The 21053-nt window shown below is 33.9% G+C and overlaps 3 protein-coding genes and 1 long non-coding RNA gene across 6 annotated transcripts; 1 reads left to right on the forward strand and 3 right to left on the reverse strand.

Annotated features, from left to right (window-relative positions):
* Positions 1–418: 418 nt before the first annotated feature.
* LOC140834623 (uncharacterized) lies at positions 419–6026 on the reverse strand. Of its 3 annotated transcripts, none has more exons than XM_073199647.1 (9): positions 5863–6026; positions 4330–5311; positions 3913–4031; positions 2317–3117; positions 1935–2241; positions 1631–1796; positions 1256–1367; positions 953–1178; positions 419–647 (listed from the first exon to the last, which is right to left on the reverse strand). In XM_073199647.1, exons 2-8 carry the CDS (start codon positions 5122–5124, stop codon positions 1061–1063), a joined length of 2418 nt encoding a protein of 805 aa, XP_073055748.1. In that variant the 5' UTR covers positions 5125–5311; positions 5863–6026; the 3' UTR covers positions 419–647; positions 953–1060. The 3 variants fall into 3 exon arrangements, with proteins under 3 accessions (XP_073055748.1, XP_073055757.1, XP_073055766.1); XM_073199656.1 differs by having other exon boundaries at positions 4330–5322; XM_073199665.1 differs by having other exon boundaries at positions 5846–6026.
* A 5658-nt stretch (positions 6027–11684) lies between these two features.
* On the reverse strand, positions 11685–12673 carry LOC140813153 (NDR1/HIN1-like protein 10). The gene has a single exon (XM_073171609.1). The coding sequence runs from the start codon at positions 12460–12462 to the stop codon at positions 11851–11853; it is 612 nt and encodes a 203-aa protein (XP_073027710.1). The 5' UTR covers positions 12463–12673; the 3' UTR covers positions 11685–11850.
* Positions 12674–14682: 2009 nt separating this feature from the next.
* LOC140834649 (uncharacterized) lies at positions 14683–20263 on the forward strand. The gene is made up of 5 exons (XR_012118741.1): positions 14683–14866; positions 14964–15019; positions 15818–16048; positions 16604–17287; positions 20123–20263. It is a non-coding gene; the product is annotated as an uncharacterized lncRNA (long non-coding RNA).
* On the reverse strand, positions 18755–20743 carry LOC140834642 (serine/threonine-protein phosphatase 7 long form homolog). The gene is made up of 4 exons (XM_073199675.1): positions 19976–20743; positions 19770–19888; positions 19597–19684; positions 18755–19494 (listed from the first exon to the last, which is right to left on the reverse strand). The coding sequence occupies exons 1-4, from the start codon at positions 20720–20722 to the stop codon at positions 19213–19215; spliced, it is 1236 nt and encodes a 411-aa protein (XP_073055776.1). The 5' UTR covers positions 20723–20743; the 3' UTR covers positions 18755–19212.
* Positions 20744–21053: the final 310 nt, after the last annotated feature.

The following is a 21053-nucleotide window of genomic DNA, read 5'->3' on the forward strand; positions in this document are numbered from 1 at the left end:
CAAACCGTCGCTAATAGTGACGGTATTTTGACAAACCTTTGTTTCCAAACCGTCGCTAACTGCGTCGGCGTCTGTGGTTGGCCGGCGGCGGTCGGTGGCGAGAAATGGTGGTGAGTTTGAATTTAGGAGAAGGGTAAAATCGGAAAAATAGGATGTATTAAGATTGGGATAAATAATCCTAGGGGGTGAGGAGGTATTATTTTAACCTATCCAATATAACCTAATCATACTTAGGAGGGATAAGGTAGGTTTATTTAAAATTGAACCAAACACTTGATTGGGCCGGATAAATTAATCAATCACCCCTAATCCCTTGAACCAAACGCAGCGTACAAGTACAAGATAAGGATTCGGGGTTTTGTTTAGATCAATCATTTTTAAAAATAAATCTGCTCTCCATATAAACCGAAGGCCACTGAGATAACAAATAATTATTTGAATAAATATTTTCGAATTGAAATGTCCCGAGTACAAAAAGGTTGATACAAATAAATAAACAAAAAGTTTTGCCGTGATTTATACTCATCTTTTAAGATTGAAGCTTTTGTAAGAACACACACAAATCTGCGGAGCCCTTGCGTTTCTGATCCTTTAACCTGCTTGAGTTACACTTCCCATGAATTTATAGAACAAGTCCCAGATGCCATCTGTTGGGGAAAAACAAGTTAAATATGGTTTAGACTAGAGGGAATGGATGATGTGCTTCATAATCCAACACAATCCATATGCGTTTTCGTTCCGAGGACTTCCAATTTACACATTACACAAACACCTAGAACGAACCAGCTAGGGCCGATGACATAAAAACCATATAGCATCATCTCCCGAGTTTGAAACGAGATCTCGGGTTCGAGACACAATTGCGACAAACCTCTCCCCAACTCAAAAGAAAAGGATGACAACAAAATATGGACTGGGAAAATAGTGAGGGGTAAAAGAGTGGGTAATATACCTGGTTGAAGAAGATGAATCATATTTCTGGTTACACTTTGTGGGGTTCTATACTCCAGCATTTTCACCTATTTATATGATATACATCTATGCTGTTTTTCTTTTTCCGTTAGTGGATGAAATAAGCTCGAACAACCTCAACTATGGGAGCTTCACACATGGGACACTTCCCAGCGCCTTGGACCGAAACTTCTGCGCATTTGGAACAGGTGCACATGTGTCCACATCTGTAAAAAAGCAGATGCTCGTTCTTAAAGAACCGACTATGCAGCAAATGATACAATTTCGTTAAGAATTCTTTTACCTATATAATAAGGAATCAATGTTGCTTTCACGACACAGGCAGCAAATTCCTTTTCTTACAAAATCCCATTTAGATTCGTGGTGTGACATGTTGCTCTCCCATGAATCTGCCCCTGCGATAGCATCCAATTGGATTGTCAAAAGCATGATCACAATAAGGGGAGACAAAACACTGTGCGACGATAAACAGTTTATACACTCGCAAAAAGAGGGCAAATGATCAAAGTACTTGTGCATTATTAGTGTTTTTCCCCCATTTCTGGTTTGAGAAAGGTTTTTTTATAGTTATCTGCGTATTTTTCTGTGATTATTATTTTCCCTTCAATTTTTTGTTTTAGTCACCAACAATATCAGAACCAGATTAAACAAAACTCACCTCTCAAGAGGATTGACTGATTCAAAGCCGCAGAAACCTCTTGATGAACACTGCGCTGCAACTCTATTTGCAACTCCATGCATGCTTCCAGCATACTCTGCATATTATTCATCCTTTGCTGAAGCCTAGCCATATCAATCCTCAACTCGTTGATCAACTCCCACTCCTGATGCACATAAGCATGGAGAGATGTTGAAAATGGGGATGACGCGAGGCAAAATGCTTAACAATGAGAGAATCAAAGACATGACATCGGACTAAAGTTAAGAAATCCAGTTTTAATATGGATGATGCTTGAACTTACTGTTCCCATATGCTGATTCGAGGATATGTGCGGCCAATTTGCAGCGGGTAACTCCTCGTCCCAAAGGGGCTGGGATGCGGTGATATGAATTGATGAGGGGTTAAATTCATTAATTTCAGAGCCATCAGATGGAGCCAAAGTATGCTCCCCATTTAGCTGTTCCTGGTCGGGCTCAATCAAAGCTGGAGAAGACATGGCCTCCAGTTCCCAATCACCAGAAGCATGACCTTGCCTTCCCATATGGGATTGTAGCACCTGGTCTAAGCTCTCACGGAAACTACTCCGAAGAAGGCTAGAGACACGTCTCCTGCAGCAGAAATAAAAGGAAACATTATATTTTAAACAAAAATCGTGGATTGACTGTAAGAAATCACTCGCTTACCGGCTGAAAAGCTCCCTAAGTTCCATGCTTTGAACATTATCATTATCCGGGAAATAAAGTGTGTCGATTCTTCCAACAGATCCACTGGCCTCTCCTGTTGGCATATCCAGCCAACTATCGACAGCTTCTTCAAAATTGTGATTTGGCCAGACTTCATGCGACCCTTGTGTTTGATCTAGCTCATAATCAGATATTTCCCGAAACCACTGATTAGCAGTTGTATCATCTCTGCTAGCATCTGTCCATTCCGTAAAAGCAACACCCGTTAGCTGGTGCCATGAGTTGTTATCAATCCCGACTTCCGAGTCTCGAGCTTCTTCCTCTATAGTTAAAGCATCTTGTCTATCAAATTCTTCATTAGTGTTCCCTTCCATATAAACAGTGTCACCAGCCACTTCATGAACATAACTCGCATCACTTCTCGGTTCATAAACATTTTCGAGTGGCGGTTCATTAGAGAAAACAGCATTGTTCTGGTCAAAATGGCTATTATGCTCGCTTGCCTCATTGTCAAATGTCGGCTGCTCTGGACTATGAGCACTTCCAATGACCAGAGGTACTTCTGCATTTCCATCATGAACCAGAGCTGAATCCACCTCTACTTCAGTTACTCTTGATACAAATTCATGCAGACTTCTGTTTTCATCGGCATCTATTTCCGCTGTATGAATCTCAGCAGCTGCCCCTCCGATGCATGTAGACTCCGCCTCACCGCTACTTTCGTCACTTAAAGAGGAACTAGCCACAGCACTGTTCCCTGGAGTGGAAGTCGAATTGTGCAATTTGGAGAGGAATCCTTCCCTACAGCAACAGATTATAAATAGAAACTTAGTACAGAAATTTGAATAAAAAAGTGCCAAAAAGGCAACAATTTCATAAGATTAAGAGATGAAGTCCACTAACTGAGCTGGTTTACAACCGAAGAAATAAATATTAGATAATGCAAGCATGCTTCAGCTATAACCTATTATCCAAAATTGGGAACTAAATTCCATGTAGCATCTCTGAAGACTCAACAAGATGATGCACGATCTATATAGTTTTATGAATCAGTTAAATAGATGCCAGTGACAAGTAATCCAATATATATTATAAAAATAGAACAAGCTATTGAGAGGTGGTAAAAGTTGGTTGAGAAGAAACTGATTCCAATCACATGGCCGCCCCTCCAAAAAGTATACAAAAAAGATGATGACAAAGAGTAGATTAAATTTAGAGTTTTGTTCAAACCTCCAATCAATCCAAGCATAATTTTTTATAATATTTATTTCCATGGACGCATAAATATGAAATAGATCATGTGAGCATAAAATTGATGTTATCTCGAGAAAAGATACAAAATAGGCTAAAAATTTATAAGGAAAAACATAATGGTAGATCCTAATTACATTTAATTAACTCAAAATAATCTCTCTTGATTTAGATAACATTCATTTTTTCAACATGTACGATCATATAGCAATAAAATACGCGTGTTCACAAATAATTATCACCGTCTTAAATGAAACAAGAATGGGGCATATTCATACGAGGAAAGTATGGGCAAAAGCAAAACACAGATTAAAGTGGAAAATTCCATAACACTAAGTTAATTACCTGAGATCGGAAACTGTACTTCTTTGCCTCAGCAAACCCAGTTCAGTTGCAGCCATGGAAGAAGGTCTCTTGTCTGTGATCAATATTTCATTTCTTAAAAACCTACCTCTTAGGAGTGCCTGCAAAAAGGACAAAGATTAATGATACAGAACTATAATTCTTGTTTACAGACACAATCAAACAATCCCAAATAGTTGCATGATATACCAGAAAATAAAGAAAAATCAAATATATGATGCTGAAGTTATCTAACACACATCAAATGACCTTAACCGTCACATCTATAAATCAGTTTTTTGGTTATTAACTAAATATCAGTTTCATGTACAGCAAGGATACAAATCAAGAAATGCACAACAATGTAAATTTGTAAAATTTGCAACATTATTGGCCTCTACTATTCAGAAAATATTTCACCTGAATGCGATTGCGATGGGCAAAATCTGACACCGGCCTCTGTTCAGATAAATCCTGAAGTTCTTTATTCCTATCACTCTGAGCCCTCAGAAGAAGATCAAGAAGAGTCTGTCTACCACATAATCTTCGTACAGGCCTTCGAGCACCAATTTGAGGACGAGAAATCACTAGCCCATCCCGCACCTGCTCAATTTGAGAACCAACTTCGGCAACCTCATTTCTAAGTGATCCGTTATTGTTTCCATGCAGAGCAACGGTCTGCACCCATTCCTTGATGATTCTAACTCTTTCGCGAACATTCTCACTGAGGCACTGTTCTCCGGTATTATTGTTCAGAGGAAATCCATCAGGTGAATGACCCTTAGCACCACTGTTCATCCATTCCCGAAAAACTTGTCTCACTCTTTCACGTTCTATATCTCCCAAATCACTAGATTGTCCCGATATAATACTGTCACTATCTTCAAGATTCATCTCTGAATGTGTCGTTATCCCATGATTCTCAGTCTCATCAGCATATTCAGAGGTATCATCCCCATTATCACTCCCTCGTCCAACAGAAGCTACAATACTTGTGCAGTCAGAATCTGAAGTGTTGCTTCTCCGGTGCCTTTGTCTATAAAAAGGACTCACCACATGCTCATCCTCAAGCTCCCGCCACATTTGTAACAGTGAGGATGCCCTAGTACTGGGCCTAACATGTGGTTCCTCCCAGAGGCTCGTCCCCGAAGACTGGGACTCCACAAATAAAGAAGTGCCAAAAGCAGATACCTTGTGCAATCCCGTGACAGCCATTTTTTGAGTTATACTACTTTTAACAAGAATAACTATCCCAACGCTATAACATCTTTTAGGTCCTCAAGATTATAAATCAGAATATAATTTACACCGTTCTAAGGTACACCTGACCTGAAAGCCATTTCATATAACCGTGTCCATGATCCAATGGCACGCAAGAATCAATGCATAGACCAATCACTGCCTGCAGAAGATCTTAAAAAAACTTAAATCAGTTTATATGAATGAGATCTCAAGGCAAAAGATCAAACAATTCCTGCTGGATTTCAACAAATATACTTTTCCTTTTTAACAAAAAAAACTTATGTGCCTACAAAACTGAAAAAGATCGTGACTTGCAGATCTATCTTGTCCCTAACCAATGTCTATTCATCCAAAGCAAAAGGTGTACGAAAAGCAACTGCCAAAACTTGAATTTCCGACACTCTCAAACTCAATATACCTTTAAAACTTTCAAATGGGTCGGAGGATTTCAATGGTAATAAATCAACTAACTACAACCCAAATCCCTCTTTTCAAGGAAAATCCCACCAAAATAAAAAACCAACCATTAATTCACCATATACATAAATAAATAAAAAACCTACAAATAAACATTTTACATAAAAAAACCTGAAGCAAACGCATAAAATCTGCACCGACTATCTGATAAAAAAATCAGAGAACAGCAAAAAAAATCATGAAATAACATTTTTCACCAATATTTGCAATCAAGAACAAGAAATTTAGTCAAACCTTCTACAACTATAATCCAGGCCTGTTTCCTCCCACTCAATTGCAATCTAGAGAGAGAGAATCAGTCACGGAGCAAATTAATTGAGAGAGAAGAGAGGGATTATTGAACGAATGCCAAACAAGGGAACGTTTCAGGTCAGCGGCGTCATTTCCTTGATTTATCTAACCTCCAACGTCTGTATCATTTTGACCCTTAAAACAAAAATACTTTTTGTTTGTAGTCCATTTCTTTTCACATATTTCGAAATAAACCCAGAATTCTTTAATTAGCGGCCAGTGGAATACATTGATTGCGGTAGGTATTTTTATAACGTGGGTCATTTATTTATTTATTTATGTTTTATTTATTTATTTATGTTCTTTTATTGATTTCAATTTTATTTTACCATCACATTTCCTTAGTCACTCAACAGAAAATGAATCAAATTAAAACTTCTACCATCGTTTAATCATTTGAAACAAAACAAGAAAAAAATTATTTTTTTGATCATGTAATTTACACTATTTTAATTATGATTATGTTATCAGTTAATTCACGATTTTAATATACTAGTTTACATTTTTTTAAAAAAAATATTCTCTTTCAATAGAATGTCATGACATCACTCCGACTAAAAATGACAAAATTTGGAAAAAAAATACGAATTAGTCGATTAAACCCGATAATGTGATAGATATGAAAAACGTAAGAAAAAAAGGAAATTTTCCTTACAATTATCAACATTTACTTATCAGAAGAGATCAAACTGAAAGTTGGCTTTATTGAGTGGAATGAGTCTCATGAGAGACCGTCTCACGGATACTAATCTGTGAGACCGGTCAACCCTACCCATATTCACAATAAAAACTAATACTCGTAGCATAAAAAATTATACTTTTTCATGGATAACCCAAATAAGAGATCCGTCTCACAAATTTGACTCGTGAGACCGTCTCACATAAGTTTTTGTCTTAATCTTTTGTTAAGCAAGTAATTGTATTTTATTTTCAGCATAAATGACTCTTCAAAGTTCAATTAAAAAGTTTTACTTATTTTTATAACTTACGAGAATATTTTATGTTTGGATATTTGACTAGCAAGCCATGATTAAGTCCCACATCAGATTTTTTTTTTCAACTCTTTTTTTTTAGAATTAAGAAATTTTTACAAAAGATATCTGCTTTATTACTCTGGAACTCAAGTGCTTTGATGCTTAATTTAAAATTAAGAAACGCTTTGGCATTCAGTAGTAATTAGAGCATATTTTTTTACAAAAAGTTATCTATAAATATTCCAATTAATATATACACACAAAAATTCCTAGGCGACCATCTCACATTCTTATTATCTATTACCAAGACAACCATATATGCTAAATTCCAACATCCTTTTTTTTCTTTCAGAAAAAGTACAATTTCCTCTTTCAATGGCTACAATGTGTTCATATAAAAAGTAGCAGATTTTTGTTTATTTATTCTATCAAAACTCCTTAATTAAACAAAAATGATAAAGTTAGAGGCGATGAACATTAATTCTATCAATTATGTAGCCAAAAAAATGATATTATCTGGATAAAAAAAAATCCCCGTGACAATGGTCCAAAAAAACGAAATTCACTCCGACACTCAAATCATTAGTTGTTCCATAAAAGTCCCAAAGAATCATATCATTTGACTGGTACGTACGTCGATAATGTGAGAACGTCATCTATTTATTCATTTCCGAGAGTTTTAGGAGCTTTGACCTCTTTAGGAGTCTTGAAGAGAGGAGCAATTGGTTCATTACGAGGTAGGACATATTCTCATTTTCCGATGATGAAGAGTCCGTGTTTGGCATGAGGCATTTCATTGAAGAAAGTGTGTATGAAATATATTTGAGATTGTGCATGTGAAAGAAATTGAAGATTGTGTAAAATAAAATCAAAATAGAGGTTTATTTATAGACAAATGTTTGGATTTTATAAATTATAGTAGTCGGATTTTCAGAATTTTAAAAAAATTCCAGATTTTCACCCAATTTTCAGATTTTTTTTTTATAATTTGTGACAGACAGATTAATCTAACTGTTAGACCAACAATAAATAAACAAATTTTAAAAAAATAAAGTTAGATTTCACCATGGGAAGACTCTCTTTGCAAACTGGCCCGCCATCTCAGAAACATCCGCGTGCTAGATCGCTCAGATATATATGTATACATGTATCATTCTTTAGGAGTCTTTCTTGCATTATTATTAATTGTGATAACATTGTCCACATCTTAAAAATTAAAGATTTAAAATAAGTTTATAATGGGTTATAATGGACTTTTATAGCAACTTGGGTTAATCATTCTCGTAAAGCGAGGACGAATACGAATTAGTTGTTATAAGGGCTCATTGTGCAGTCACGCATGCGCGGGCCCAAACTTGGGGCGTGACAGAATAGTATCAGAGCCGGTCACGGGCATAGAACACCGGGAAATAAGTGCTATACGTGGCAAAGTGTTACATGCATGAGAGTCACCTCTTGAACCTGCGGGGAAAGTGCTACATGACGGGCGCCACCTCTTGAACTTGTAGGAGCAACCTCTAGATTCTCAGCGCTGGTGGATCGAGTGGTCAGGCCGCGACGAGGACGTCGCCTTCTGAAGGAGATGTGATTGTGATACCCTTGTTCCACATCTTAAAAATTAAAGATTTAAAATAGACTACAATGAACTTCTATATCAACTTGGGTTAATCATTTTCATAAAACGATCACGAATACGAAGTAGTTGCTATAGTGCCCATTGTGCAGTCCCACAAGCGCGAGTACAGACTCGAAGCGTGACATTAATTATTATTAATTTATTACCATATATCATCAGCACTCTTCGTTTCAAAGAAATGTGGCACATGCATACCCCCAGCTTTCTCTCGAACTAAATACATATATCTAAGTAGGAAAATAATTAAGATCAATCAAATCTAATGATGAAACGTTAATGCATTACACACACACTCACAATACATATATAGATACGTGTGTGTGTGTGTGTGTTATGACAAGGACAAAAACATAAGTTTGGGAGGAAAATGCTGGAGCATTAGGTGACATGTCCATCTGTCACCATGCATATCGACTCGACGTCTGCTAGCTTTTGTCCACGCACTGATGAAGTATATGAGAGGGTTGCTTACTCTATTTTACAGTGGGGGAAATAAAGTATACAATTTTCGAAGATAATAATGTAATAAAAACCTGTATATTGTAACTATCTACTTTCCCAATAATTTCATTCCTGATTGTGCTGGCCATGCTTCATATATCTATTATCAGCAGATACATACACACATATGCAGTGGTGGTGCCAGAAATATAGCTCCGTCCGGGCTAGAATTTTAAACTCTAGAATTTTTTAATATTTTAAATTGATCTACCTGGACTAATATCATATTATTTCAAAATTATACAAAATTTACACATAAATTTTTTTAGACCAGCCCGGATACAAGAGCATATAGCTCCGCCCCGCACATATCTATATAGAGATTTATTATAAAATTCCATGCACAAATGTACAAAGTGAAGGAACATGCAATCTGAAGTGAAGAAAGCAGAAGACGACAATATTAATAGTCAGACTATGTCTCAAGCTTTTGCCTTTTATTCAAATGAGAAATTATTAATTAATGTATAGCTTCATCTCTCTAATTATTATTCGAGTTCCTACAAAAAAGAAAAAATTGGATCCCGTGGCTTTGTTTCAAATCATTTTTCGGCTAATTAATATTGGATCATCTTTAATTCATATTTTATATATATATATATATATATATATATATATATATATATATATATATATATCTAAGTTATTTAATTATATTTTTTTTTTATGGTTTTTGGTACAAGTCATGCACGAGCTACGGAAATTAATTCAGTCTCTGTCATTTAAGAGTAAGAGTGCCACGACGATATGGCAAATCTAAAAACGTTATTTTAGAAATCATATAAAAATCTCCCCATTTTTTGGTAAACATGAAACGTGTTTAAACTTTAAGGTCGTGAAAAAGTGTGATGGAATAGCGAAGATAAGGACTGTCATGAAATTATATATATATATATATATATATATATATATATATATATATATATATATATATCAAATTAAAAAAAAATTAATTTATTTTTAGCGGACATGAATCGTGCATAAAAGGCCATATGATAAGACCAAAAAGATTCTAGGAAATTGAAAAAGATCGGACTGGCCGACACGTTTTAATAATCAGTAGTTAATTCGGGCAAAACTCATCCTCGGACCTGAAGCTACCTCAAAATACACGTCCTAATTATATTATGAGTGACTCTCATGTGAGACCGTCTCACGGATCATAATCTGTGAGACAGGTCAACCCCAGAAGCGGAGGGACATCATTTAAGTGGCACAAAAAAATTTGAAAAAATTTATATGTAATTTTTTTAATAATTTTAGATTAATTTGTTATTAGCCCGGGTAACCCAATTTAAAATATTAAAGGATTTTAGAGTTTAAAATTCTAGCCCGGGTAGAAGCGGATTCTTGGCTCCGTCACTTGTCAACCCTACCATATTCACAATAAAAAGTAATACTCTTAGCATAAAAAGTAATACTTTTTCATGAGTGACCCAAATAAGAGATCTGTCTCACAGATACGACCCGTGAGACTGTCTCACACAAGTTTTTGCCTTACATTATATAAATATTATTATATTAGCTTTCCTCGTTTACTTTCTACGTACAAATTTATTTCTACCAAAAAACTCTGAGAAGATTATGAAGGTTCTTAAGGCGCTTTTCCAATCAACCCTCCATTCAAATTTTTATAGTAGATTAAGTAAGTGGAACATGTATTTTCATAGCTTTATTTTCATAGGATCTTAAACTTAAAATCGCTATTGCATGAAAATATTTAACAACAAATATTTTTGATGATGTCTTAATCTTATTTGTGACCTTGTCTAGTAAAGTAAAACTAGTCACTTATAATCAAATTGGGGAATTAAGTCATATATTTATGATCTATTTTGGGGAATTAAACCAAAAATTATGATTCAGTCTGAGGAGTTAAGCCAGACATTCATGATCAAATTTGAGGAGTTAAGTCAGATATTTATAATTCAGTGAGTGGTTAAGCTAATGATGTTTTTAAACTAGAAGATATGTTCCCTCAATTATTGAGTGACGACCATATCGTTAACTATTTATATTCTCTTTCAGATGAAAATGAGATAGAAGATCAATAATCGACTGAATTTCTGAAGATAATGATTTGGATTGGAAAATTTTATTTTTCTTTGTGTAGTGTTGACATTTATTTTTAATAAGTTCGATACTGAGTTTGGTTTTTGTAATTATGTTGTAAAATATTGAATTCGTTGAACAAAGCTAATTTTAGATTTAAATTTTTTGTTAAGACTTAGAGTTTTTAGTTAATTTAATTTAATTATTGAATTTCACAAATATTGTCATGTCACGGACGTGACATAATAAACCAATTTTAGCGGATCATGCATGTTAGAAAATAGAGAGATTAAAATATATTCCTCGTAAATCTCCTGCTATATTGAACTTATTTCATAAAAAAGCAACGTCAATATATAGGTAAAAATTTGTGGAAAACGGTTTCACGGGTCGTATTTTGTGATACATATCTCTTATTTGTGTCATCCATAAAAAAAATTATTATTTTTTATGCTAAGTGTATTACTTTTTAATGTGAATATCGGTAGAGTTGACCCGCCTCACAGATAAAGATTTGTGAGACCGTCTCACAAGAGACCTACTCAAAATATATCAGTTATTTTTCATAGATACTTATTTTATATGCACATGTACGTACGAACAAACTAATAATTTTCAATACACTTTCCAAATTACAAACCCGAACTGAATAAATAACTAAATTTATGAAGCTATGAAACACACAAAATTAATCACTGCCCAAATATTTAAAATAAATAACAGTCAAAACAATAATCAATTTATAAGATAATGACGTACATCGGTCAACTAATCCACATCCGTGTCACACGGAACCCTCTGAAACCCATTCGAACTGGAGAACGGCACCCTCAACGATTCACAAAGAACCTTAAGCTTGCGATGAATCTTGAAAACCCCAATCTTCAATCTGATTTTAGCCCTGATTTTTACGTTCAAGTCCGCATCACCCGAGGCCTGATCCACTTTCAAATCCCGGGCCACGGCCCCATAAAGCTTCTCGTTTTTAGCCGCCAAATCTAAGTCCAAATGGGTCACATTTCTCCTTGGCTGATAGAATGGAGCAACAGTACCGACCGACAGAATCTGATCCTCGTACAACACGGACACGTCGATCCTGTCGTAATATAACGAGACCCTTTTGTTAGGATTGTGCGCTCGGAGCACGAAATGGAATTTTGCGTTTAGGATGTCTTTTGTTTGGTTGTAAGCACCGATGGAACTGTGCTCCATCGAATATTTCAATTTTCTTGGTTGGATGGATACCCAGATAATGATGACAACTAGAACTGTGAAAGCAATCGAGGCTAGAGCTGTAAGAGCAATGCATCTCAGAAGCCAAGAATGTTGTGGTCGCCCCACCGGCGCTCGTGGTGGCTGCTGCGGCTGTGGTGCTGCCATGGGCCGGTGGCTTTGCAAATTGCAAAGGAGTAATTGATTTGATGTATTAGTGTCGATGTTCAAGGATAGGGATATTGGTTTTAACAACTGAAATGGGAATTATACAGCCATCTGTTATCCTGTTCGTAGTGGCATTAGTTAACACTTCAAGATTTCTTGTACCAAACTCAAGAGATCTACGAGTCTTAGAAGGGAAAAAGGGAGCTAGCTAGGGTTCGCATGTGAATATTCTTTTCTTGCAGAGTTTAAAGATTTCTTTGCTGTGGAAATTCAAGAATCTGATTCTCAATGAGTTAATAAAGTTCTTGATTGCTCAGGGCTCAAGGTATATATTCTCATGATCTGCACGAAATTGCTACGTTTGCGATATATCCTATATTTGAATTATCGGCTTAATGAAAGATGACCATCAGTTTTTAAGCACAAAATCAAACTGCAAAAAACAAAACATTCATGGAATGACAGGAAAAAAATGCACGGAGAGATGTTGAATATTGTCGAAAGATTTATGAAATATACCAAAAATCGAACATTTAAAACATTTATACAGTACTAATATTGCATAACGAGGTGGATGTTCTAGAAAACAAACGAGTCACACCTAAAAGACCGATATTTGTTACTCAAAACATGTTAATTTTGTATGGAGGTTTCGAAATAATAAAGCCTATCATGCTGTAAGTTAGAAAGACAAGATGACAAAAAAACAAAAGTTATTGTGAATAGATTGTAGGCGAAATTGGTTTTTGGTTATCTACGTTTGTTCATTTGAGATTTTGTTCATTTATATTATCAAATTTCGGTTTTAATTGGTTAGTTAACATTGATTTTTTTGGTAAATGTGATCATTTTTCTGACGTGACGCTAATGTGTGCAATACAATATCAGTACTTTCAATTAAAAAAGACTAAAATTTTAAAAAAAAATCGAAAAATACAAGACTAAAAGTGAAATTTGATAACATAGAGTACTAAAATCATAAAAATAAAAAAGAACAAAAATGCAATTTTTCCTAAATTATAAGTGTACATGATATGCATACCGCTTTATACTTGTGATCCTTGACATGCTATACATGCGTTGATATTTTACTGTAAAATATAATTTTATGTACCATAATTATGTTGAAATATATTTTCCTACCTAGTTTTGTGTTTATATATATAATTTCGAAATTAACTCTTTTGTCCGCTAAATTGTTAAATTTTGGATTTTGGTCCAACAAATAATCAGAGTATTTTGATATAATAACTTTGATTTTTTAGCTTTTAGTCCTATTTCGTCATGATGTTGACATGAGACTAAAAAATATTGATTAGATGTCGAAAACACTGACATGTCGTCAGAAAATGCTGGCGTGTCCAGTACCAAATAATCAGTTAAATTTAAATAGCCAGAAATTAAATTTTTTTTCACTAGTACTAAAGCTTGAAAAATTAATAGTGTAAAACTAAAAATTGGATAAGTGGCAAATATAAATTTTTAGGTCTATACATTAACTTACACTATTTTGGATCTTAGTAAACTAATATTTTAAAATTTAGTTTTAATACACTGACTTTTGTTTTTGGTTTAATTGATGACATGACATATGACACTTTAGTAATTTTTGGTGTCACGTCAACACTTCGAAAAATATAACTGAGAACTTAATGAAAAAAACTCAAAAATAGAGAAAGTTAATATACATATCAAAAAAGTTATTTTCCCAGATTTTTTTCTCGTTATATATTTCTCATAAAAAGAAGAGTTTTGATGGGGGAGGGGGGTGTGTATTTTCGGGGGGAAAGGGGGTGTGATTTAGAGATCGATAATAGATATGTGCAATTTTTTTATTTTTATTTTTATTTTTTAAAATTAGTGTAATATTTTCAGCTTAATAATTATGTGTTTTTCGGCGCGTGTAAATTTTGACTTTTGAGTAAGAACTAAGAATGCAGATGACTGGGCTAGGCTTTTTTTTAATAATATTATAAATAATAAAACTAATTGTAAAACTATTGCAAATGTAAAAGATTTACAAATATATTGTAATCCGGGACTCACTGTCCCGGATTCTGACATTTTATAAAAAAAAAAAAAAATTTTTTTTAAAAAAAAGACACGGATTCTGAGAATCCGTGGGACACTGCCACGGATTCTAAATCCGTGGCAGTGTCACACGGATTCTCAGAATCCGTGTACACTCCGCGTAATCTCCACTTTAAATAGAATGGTTTTTCTCTTCGGTGTGTGTATCATTCCAGTTCTCGAAAATATTTATTCCTGGTGTTGCGAAAAATATACGAAATATTTGTTCCTCGTGTTGCGAGAAATATGGGCAAAATCTATAGTTTTCACTTCGATCTTTATTAAAATTGTTTATTGATTTTATCATCCTTCTCGTTTGAAGATATATAAAGAGGTAATGTTTAATTTCGTTGTTAATGTTATAATTATATATTTAGAATAATATTTTGTTTTGTGTATTTTTTTTTTATAATACTTGTAATTAATTTCAGATATTAGCACTGTCCGTTGATATTATTACAAGTTCCGTATAATTACGTACGAGAAGGTAATTTAGTATTTTTTTAATATTTTGTTTGTCTTATTTATATTATATTAATGTAATTATAATTTTATTCACTAACATTATATGATTAAGTATAATTTAATGAAATATTATAATTTTAATATTAAAAGCGATATTAAAAAATAGTTGTAATTTTAAAAAAATAATAAATATGACATTGTGATTTTTGAAATATTTGAATGTTAGTATTTTTAATATAATTAATTTATTCAATTTAATATAATAATGAGTTAATATTATTGTACTTAGTAGTACTAAAATTTTAAATTATTTTGTTACGTTTTTTAAATAAATTTTTAAAAATTTATATATGAAATAGTATTTAGTTACTCTATAACTTTGATCACTTTAATATAATTTATATAATATTATAAATATGTTTATGTTAGTGCTATGAAATTGATAATTGTAATTAAAATATTTTTATCCAATTATATATTTTAAAATAACTTACTTAATATTTTAAAAAATTTATCCGTGAAATAACTTACTTAATATTTAATATAATTTGTATAATATTTTAAAAATTTATCCGTGAAATAACTTACTTAATATTTAATATAATTATTTTAAAATTTTTGAAATAACTTACTTAATATTTAATATAGTTTATATAATATTATAAAAATTTATATATAAAATATTTTTATCCAATTATATATTTTGAAATAATTGTAATTAAAATATTTTTATCCGTGATTCTCCTCCCATTATAAATTGCGTCGATCGTGTTATTATCGAAATTCCTAATTTGATTTTATCGTTTATGTTGAGTATCAGAATTTTTGAGAATTGAGCCGAGTCTCAGCAATTCATAATTTGATTTGGGAGAATTGTGCTGAGTATCAGAATTTGGGAGAATTGCGCCGAGTCTAAGTCGAATCTCTGTTTTTTCTTTCTATATTGAATTGTTGTATGTATATTGTATCTGATAAATTTTTTAATTTATTGCAGATATTAAACTCTGGTAGCTGATTTAATTACAAATTCCGTACAACGACATTTGAAAAGGTAATTTAAATAATTTTTTATATTTTAATTGATTTTTTTATGTTGTATTAATGTAATTATTATTTTTTTCGGTTGTATTATACTATTTTATATACTTTTGTTACTAGTGACTTCTTATACTTATTTCAAAGTTTCACATCTCGACAGTACATGTATATATTAAAATAATAATAATAATAATAATAATAATAATAATAATAATAATAATGATAACATATTTTTATTCAATGATATATTTTGAATTTATTTACTTAAAAGTCTTATTTTATTAATTAAATTAAGTTTTAAGGTACCAAAAATTTAGATGTAGTAAAACAATTTTGAAAAATATAAATTTATCTTGTAAATTGTTCATTTGTTTTTTATATTATATTTTTTTTTATTTTTAGATTTTTTTATACACTTAATTGTTTAAATTATTAATATAAGAAATTAATATTTTTGAAAATTTTAATTACACATTTTAAAAATCTAAATTGTTAATATAAGTCATAACAATTTTTTGTATTAAATTTTGTTATGATTGTATACATTATGTCATATTTTTTGGTGCAGAAATGGATACTGTGAGAGCCTTACTGTATGTAGGTGGCTATGTCATTATTGAAGATGGTAGGGTTGGATATAGTATCCCCGCGACAAGGCCTATTAGAATCTCTCGGTCTACTACATTTTCTCAATTGGTGAATTATGTGCATCGCAAGCTGGATATCGACCCATCAAAATTCTGCATCAAGTTGTCAACGAAATATTGTTATAGCTCGTTGGCTCGTTACACTGAAGAGCATGTCTATATCACAGATGATGATAGTCTACAATTTATGTTTGAGTTGCCGACACTGGATTGCATGTACTTGTATGTTGATTCATCGCCAGTGTTACAGAACGTAAGTGATTACGATTTTGATGCAGTCATGCCAGTAATAACGCAAGGTTTGGGAACAGTAGGTTTGAATGAAGCGGGACCTTCTATGTATCACGTCGAGGAACAGTCAGGTCATACATACTCTGGGATCGACACTGGTCCTTGGGATCACCATATCACGGCTCACACTGAAGAAGACTATGCATGGAGGATGAATACAACACGAGAATGGGATTTCACTTCAAGGGGTTGGGATCATCATATCACGGGTCCATCTGGAGTTGATGTCGCATGGGATTCTAGTAGAACAGGTCAATTGGATTTAAATTCATGGGCTAATGAGGAAAACACCACAAATGTTAGACATTTTGATAGTTCTACTGTGGATGCAAATATTCCCTCTCCAATTACAGAACACATGCCTGAGCAAGATGATTTATTTGGGGACAGTTCGCATCATGTCATGCATAGTGATGATGATTTTTATGTTACTTCAAGTGACGAAGAAGATGATCATCATGTTGACAATGCAAATGAAGGGACATCGACGCGTGTGTTAATGTCTGGAGCAACAATGACAGAGAACATTCCTATTGCACCGGAGCAACATTTACGTGAAATTTCCCAATTTTTTAATGAAGTCTATCATGAACAAATTCCAGATTCATTTGGTATTCCTTCTGCATCACGAACAAACTTTTACAATCCTGAAAGGCCAGAGCTCGGTGTAAAAATGGTTTTTAAGAGCAAAGGTGAGTTAATAGCTTCTACGAAGGATTTTTGTGTTCGTGTTTTGAGGCGTGAATATATCGTTGTCGAAAGTTCTCCGACAATTTGGAAGGTCAAATGCAAGAACTGGTCCGAAGGTGGCAATTGTGGGTGGGGACTTCGAGCATCGTTCAAAAAAAGTTTAGGCTACTTCATGATCACAAAATATGGTGGTGATCACACATGCATGTCTACCCAAGTCGGTATAGATCACCACAACCTTGACGTAAACATGATAGCCAATACATTTTTGGGAATCGTACGTTGTGATCCTGCATATGAAATAAAATATGTGCGAGAAAGTATTAAAGAAAAATATGGGTATGATATATCGTATGCTAAGGCATGGCGGAGTTTGAAACGCGCGGTGGAGTTAGTCTATGGCACATGGGAAAGCTCTGTAACTTTGCTTCCTAAATATATGGGAGCTTTGTTGAAGTACAATCCAGGAACTGTTGTAGAATGGAAGCATCTTCGACCGTATGACCATCCACATAAAGTTTTGAACTTTGTGTTTGGGCATTTAGACCATGTATAGATGGTTTTGGACATTGTCGCAACGTAATCAGTGTAGACGGTACCCATATGTACACCAAATATAAGCACAAACTACACATAGCAGTAACATTGGATGCCAATAACCAGGTTTTGCCGTTAGCATTTGCGCTTGTTGATGAAGAAAATTATGAGTCTTGGCATTGGTTCCTCGGTAATGTTGCACGACATGTTACCAGAGGGTGTAGTGGTGTGTGCCTTATATCTGATAGACATGCGGATATAACAAGTGCAGTTCAAGATCTCCCTGACTTCAAGCCTCCTCTTGGTGTTCATCGTTTCTGTTTGAGGCATGTTTGCTCTAACTTCAACAGCAGGTTCAAAAACATTCAGTGTTGTATTGTTGTGGAGATGTTTTAATATCAAGTGGGTTGACTTATTTGACTTGATTTAGTAATCACACTTATGTATTTTCATTACTATAACTTTAACCGTAAATTTATTAATAAAAGAATAATAAATTACAATCACTACATTCTACAGTTTTATAAAATCAATAATAAATTGTAAAAAGTTTTCCAATACAAATGTTGCAACAACAACTTCAAATTAAAAAAAGAATTGAAAAACATACAACAATACGACGTAAGTAATTGTGCATATCTAAATAAATAGTTAATTATGATGGTAACGATGCCCCCCAGTGCCACACGGTGGTCTTCTGATTACTCTGCGTCCACGACCTAACCTCTGTTCAGCATCTCCATGCATACCAGTTTGGGCTGCAGATGTACTGGTATCGGCAATGTTCCCACCAGCCTCATACTCTTCTGGCTCAGAATATTGTTGAAATGGTATGGGCGACGTGTTAAATGTAGGGCGACTCTCACTCATACCCAGTGGAAAGTAACTTTGTAAAAATTGTGTAAAACTACCGACAAATGGAGCGTAGTACCCAGAGTCATATGATGGAAAGCTTGGAACCACAGGCGGAGTAGTGTATGCCATATTTGAAGATGATGGTCCGGGTTCAAACTCATTTCGTGTCCACATCGGTGGAGATTGCACATGAGCTGGGCGTGTCTGTGACAAAGTTGTTACGGCCTTGTCGCGTCAGTCTATAGAAATTGTCGAAGTTAGTAGCAGGTGGCGGAATACCCTGACACATTCCAAACTGTCGGAGACATCGCTCTGGTCTATGCATCTCAACTATATGAAAATTGATCAATGCGCATGCCGACCGACATAGATGAATTCTATCTCCATCAAGAATTCCGCCGACCTCCGGGGACTCCATATCGTAAACTGTCCATAAAAACTGAAGCAAATAAAATTAAAAAAAGATTAGTCAGTTGATAATTTATAATTCATACTCAATTTTAAAAAATTTCAAACTTTAACAACTAATTTATGTATCTACCTGCCCTTCTACCATCCTGTCAAGCATATCTCTCATTATACGGACCGAATGATGGGCCGTGTGTGTCCAAGAAAATCCGCGTCTCCACCTGCAATTTATAAAAATACACAATATAGTCATTAAAACTAAATAAATAATAATAATAATAAATTTTAACTATTTTTTATTAGTACCGTGCGCCGTATGGTGGGTATGGTAGACCCTGAAGAACATCTCCTGCCTGCTCTGCTGACATAGATAGTTGTTGCGCTCTATCAGGGCAAAGAAGAGTAATTCTAGACCACACCCAAATCTGCAATAACATACAACAAAAATAGTCAAATCATAAGGAAAATTAATTATGATGGTAAATAAAATGACCGTATAAGTGTAAAATTACCTGCAATATCTGAACAGGGCCACATAAAACAACTTTTACTCCCATTGATGTGTCGCACAACTCTCTATAAAGGTATGCCAACACAGCAGAACCCCAGCTAAACGTATTCACTATTTCTATGTCCTCAAGAAAATGCAAATACATAAGTTTAACAGCAGCACCTTCCGAGTCCGGAAACATACATCCACCAATGATCATCAATGCAACACAACGGGAATATTGTGTTACGTCCTCTTCAGTGCTTTCATCATTAATCATATTATTTAGGCAATGGTCTAGCAACGCAGTCAGATAAAGATGTGCACCTTTAATCTGAGAAGATGTAGGCCTAAAACCCAACCAAGTAGCGCAGCGCTGTTGTAAATTATTTTTGTTGTACGCGGTATCGACACCAGTGATGGGCATGCCATCAATATTCAACCCCCAAATAAGGGCAACGTCCTGTAGGGTGATTGTTGCCTCGCCCACTGTAAGGTGAAATGTGTGTGTCTCACGACGCCATCTCTCAACAATGGCTGTAAGTAAATGATTATCGTAATATTTAATTGGACCACACTGAATGACACCATAGAAGCCCATGCGTGCAAGACATAGGCGGACACGGAGGTGAATCCCAGCATTAAGCAATCTCCAAAGACATTTGTCAGATCGACGTGGCGGAATTAGTTCATCCATATTTTCAGCGTTGATATTATTTGATATGTGTCTATCTCGCAAATACAACACATTGTCCGTATTTTCAACCATCTTGCAAACAAAAAATCATTAGTTAGCAAATATTAAATTTTATATTGTACAAAATTTAACTACATATTTTATACTAAACAAAATTTATTTGCAATTTCTCCGGCTTGAAAAAATTAAACGTATATGTTGATAATAAAACTAATTACTATAAATTTATTAATTTCTTTTAAAAATCAATAATACATCAAAAAAAGTAACATGTAATTATAATACATAGATTATTAATAGTTATTTTTAAGTATATTAATAATTATAAAACGTATACATTAGTAATAGTTATTTAATATAACATGTAATTATAATAGTTATTTATTAGAACATTTATTATAAC

The sequence above is a fragment of the Primulina eburnea genome, chromosome 1 (assembly GCF_022965805.1).
Source record: "Primulina eburnea isolate SZY01 chromosome 1, ASM2296580v1, whole genome shotgun sequence".
Taxonomy (NCBI): domain Eukaryota; kingdom Viridiplantae; phylum Streptophyta; class Magnoliopsida; order Lamiales; family Gesneriaceae; genus Primulina; species Primulina eburnea.

Coding starts and splice junctions, on each gene's coding strand:
- LOC140813153 (XM_073171609.1), bottom strand. CDS start 12,462: ATGGCAGCACCACAGCCGCAGCAGCCACCACGAGCGCCGGTGGGGCGA.
- LOC140834642 (XM_073199675.1), bottom strand. CDS start 20,722: ATGGTTGAAAATACGGACAATGTGTTGTATTTGCGAGATAGACACATA. Junction 19,685..19,769: donor TACCCACCATACGGCGCACG/GTACTAATAAAA, acceptor TATAAATTGCAG/GTGGAGACGCGGATTTTCTT. Junction 19,495..19,596: donor ACAGGATGGTAGAAGGGCAG/GTAGATACATAA, acceptor TATTTGCTTCAG/TTTTTATGGACAGTTTACGA.
- LOC140834623 (XM_073199647.1), bottom strand. CDS start 5,124: ATGGCTGTCACGGGATTGCACAAGGTATCTGCTTTTGGCACTTCTTTA. Junction 3,118..3,912: donor AGTACAGTTTCCGATCTCAG/GTAATTAACTTA, acceptor CTGTTGCTGTAG/GGAAGGATTCCTCTCCAAAT. Junction 1,179..1,255: donor ATTGATTCCTTATTATATAG/GTAAAAGAATTC, acceptor GCTTTTTTACAG/ATGTGGACACATGTGCACCT.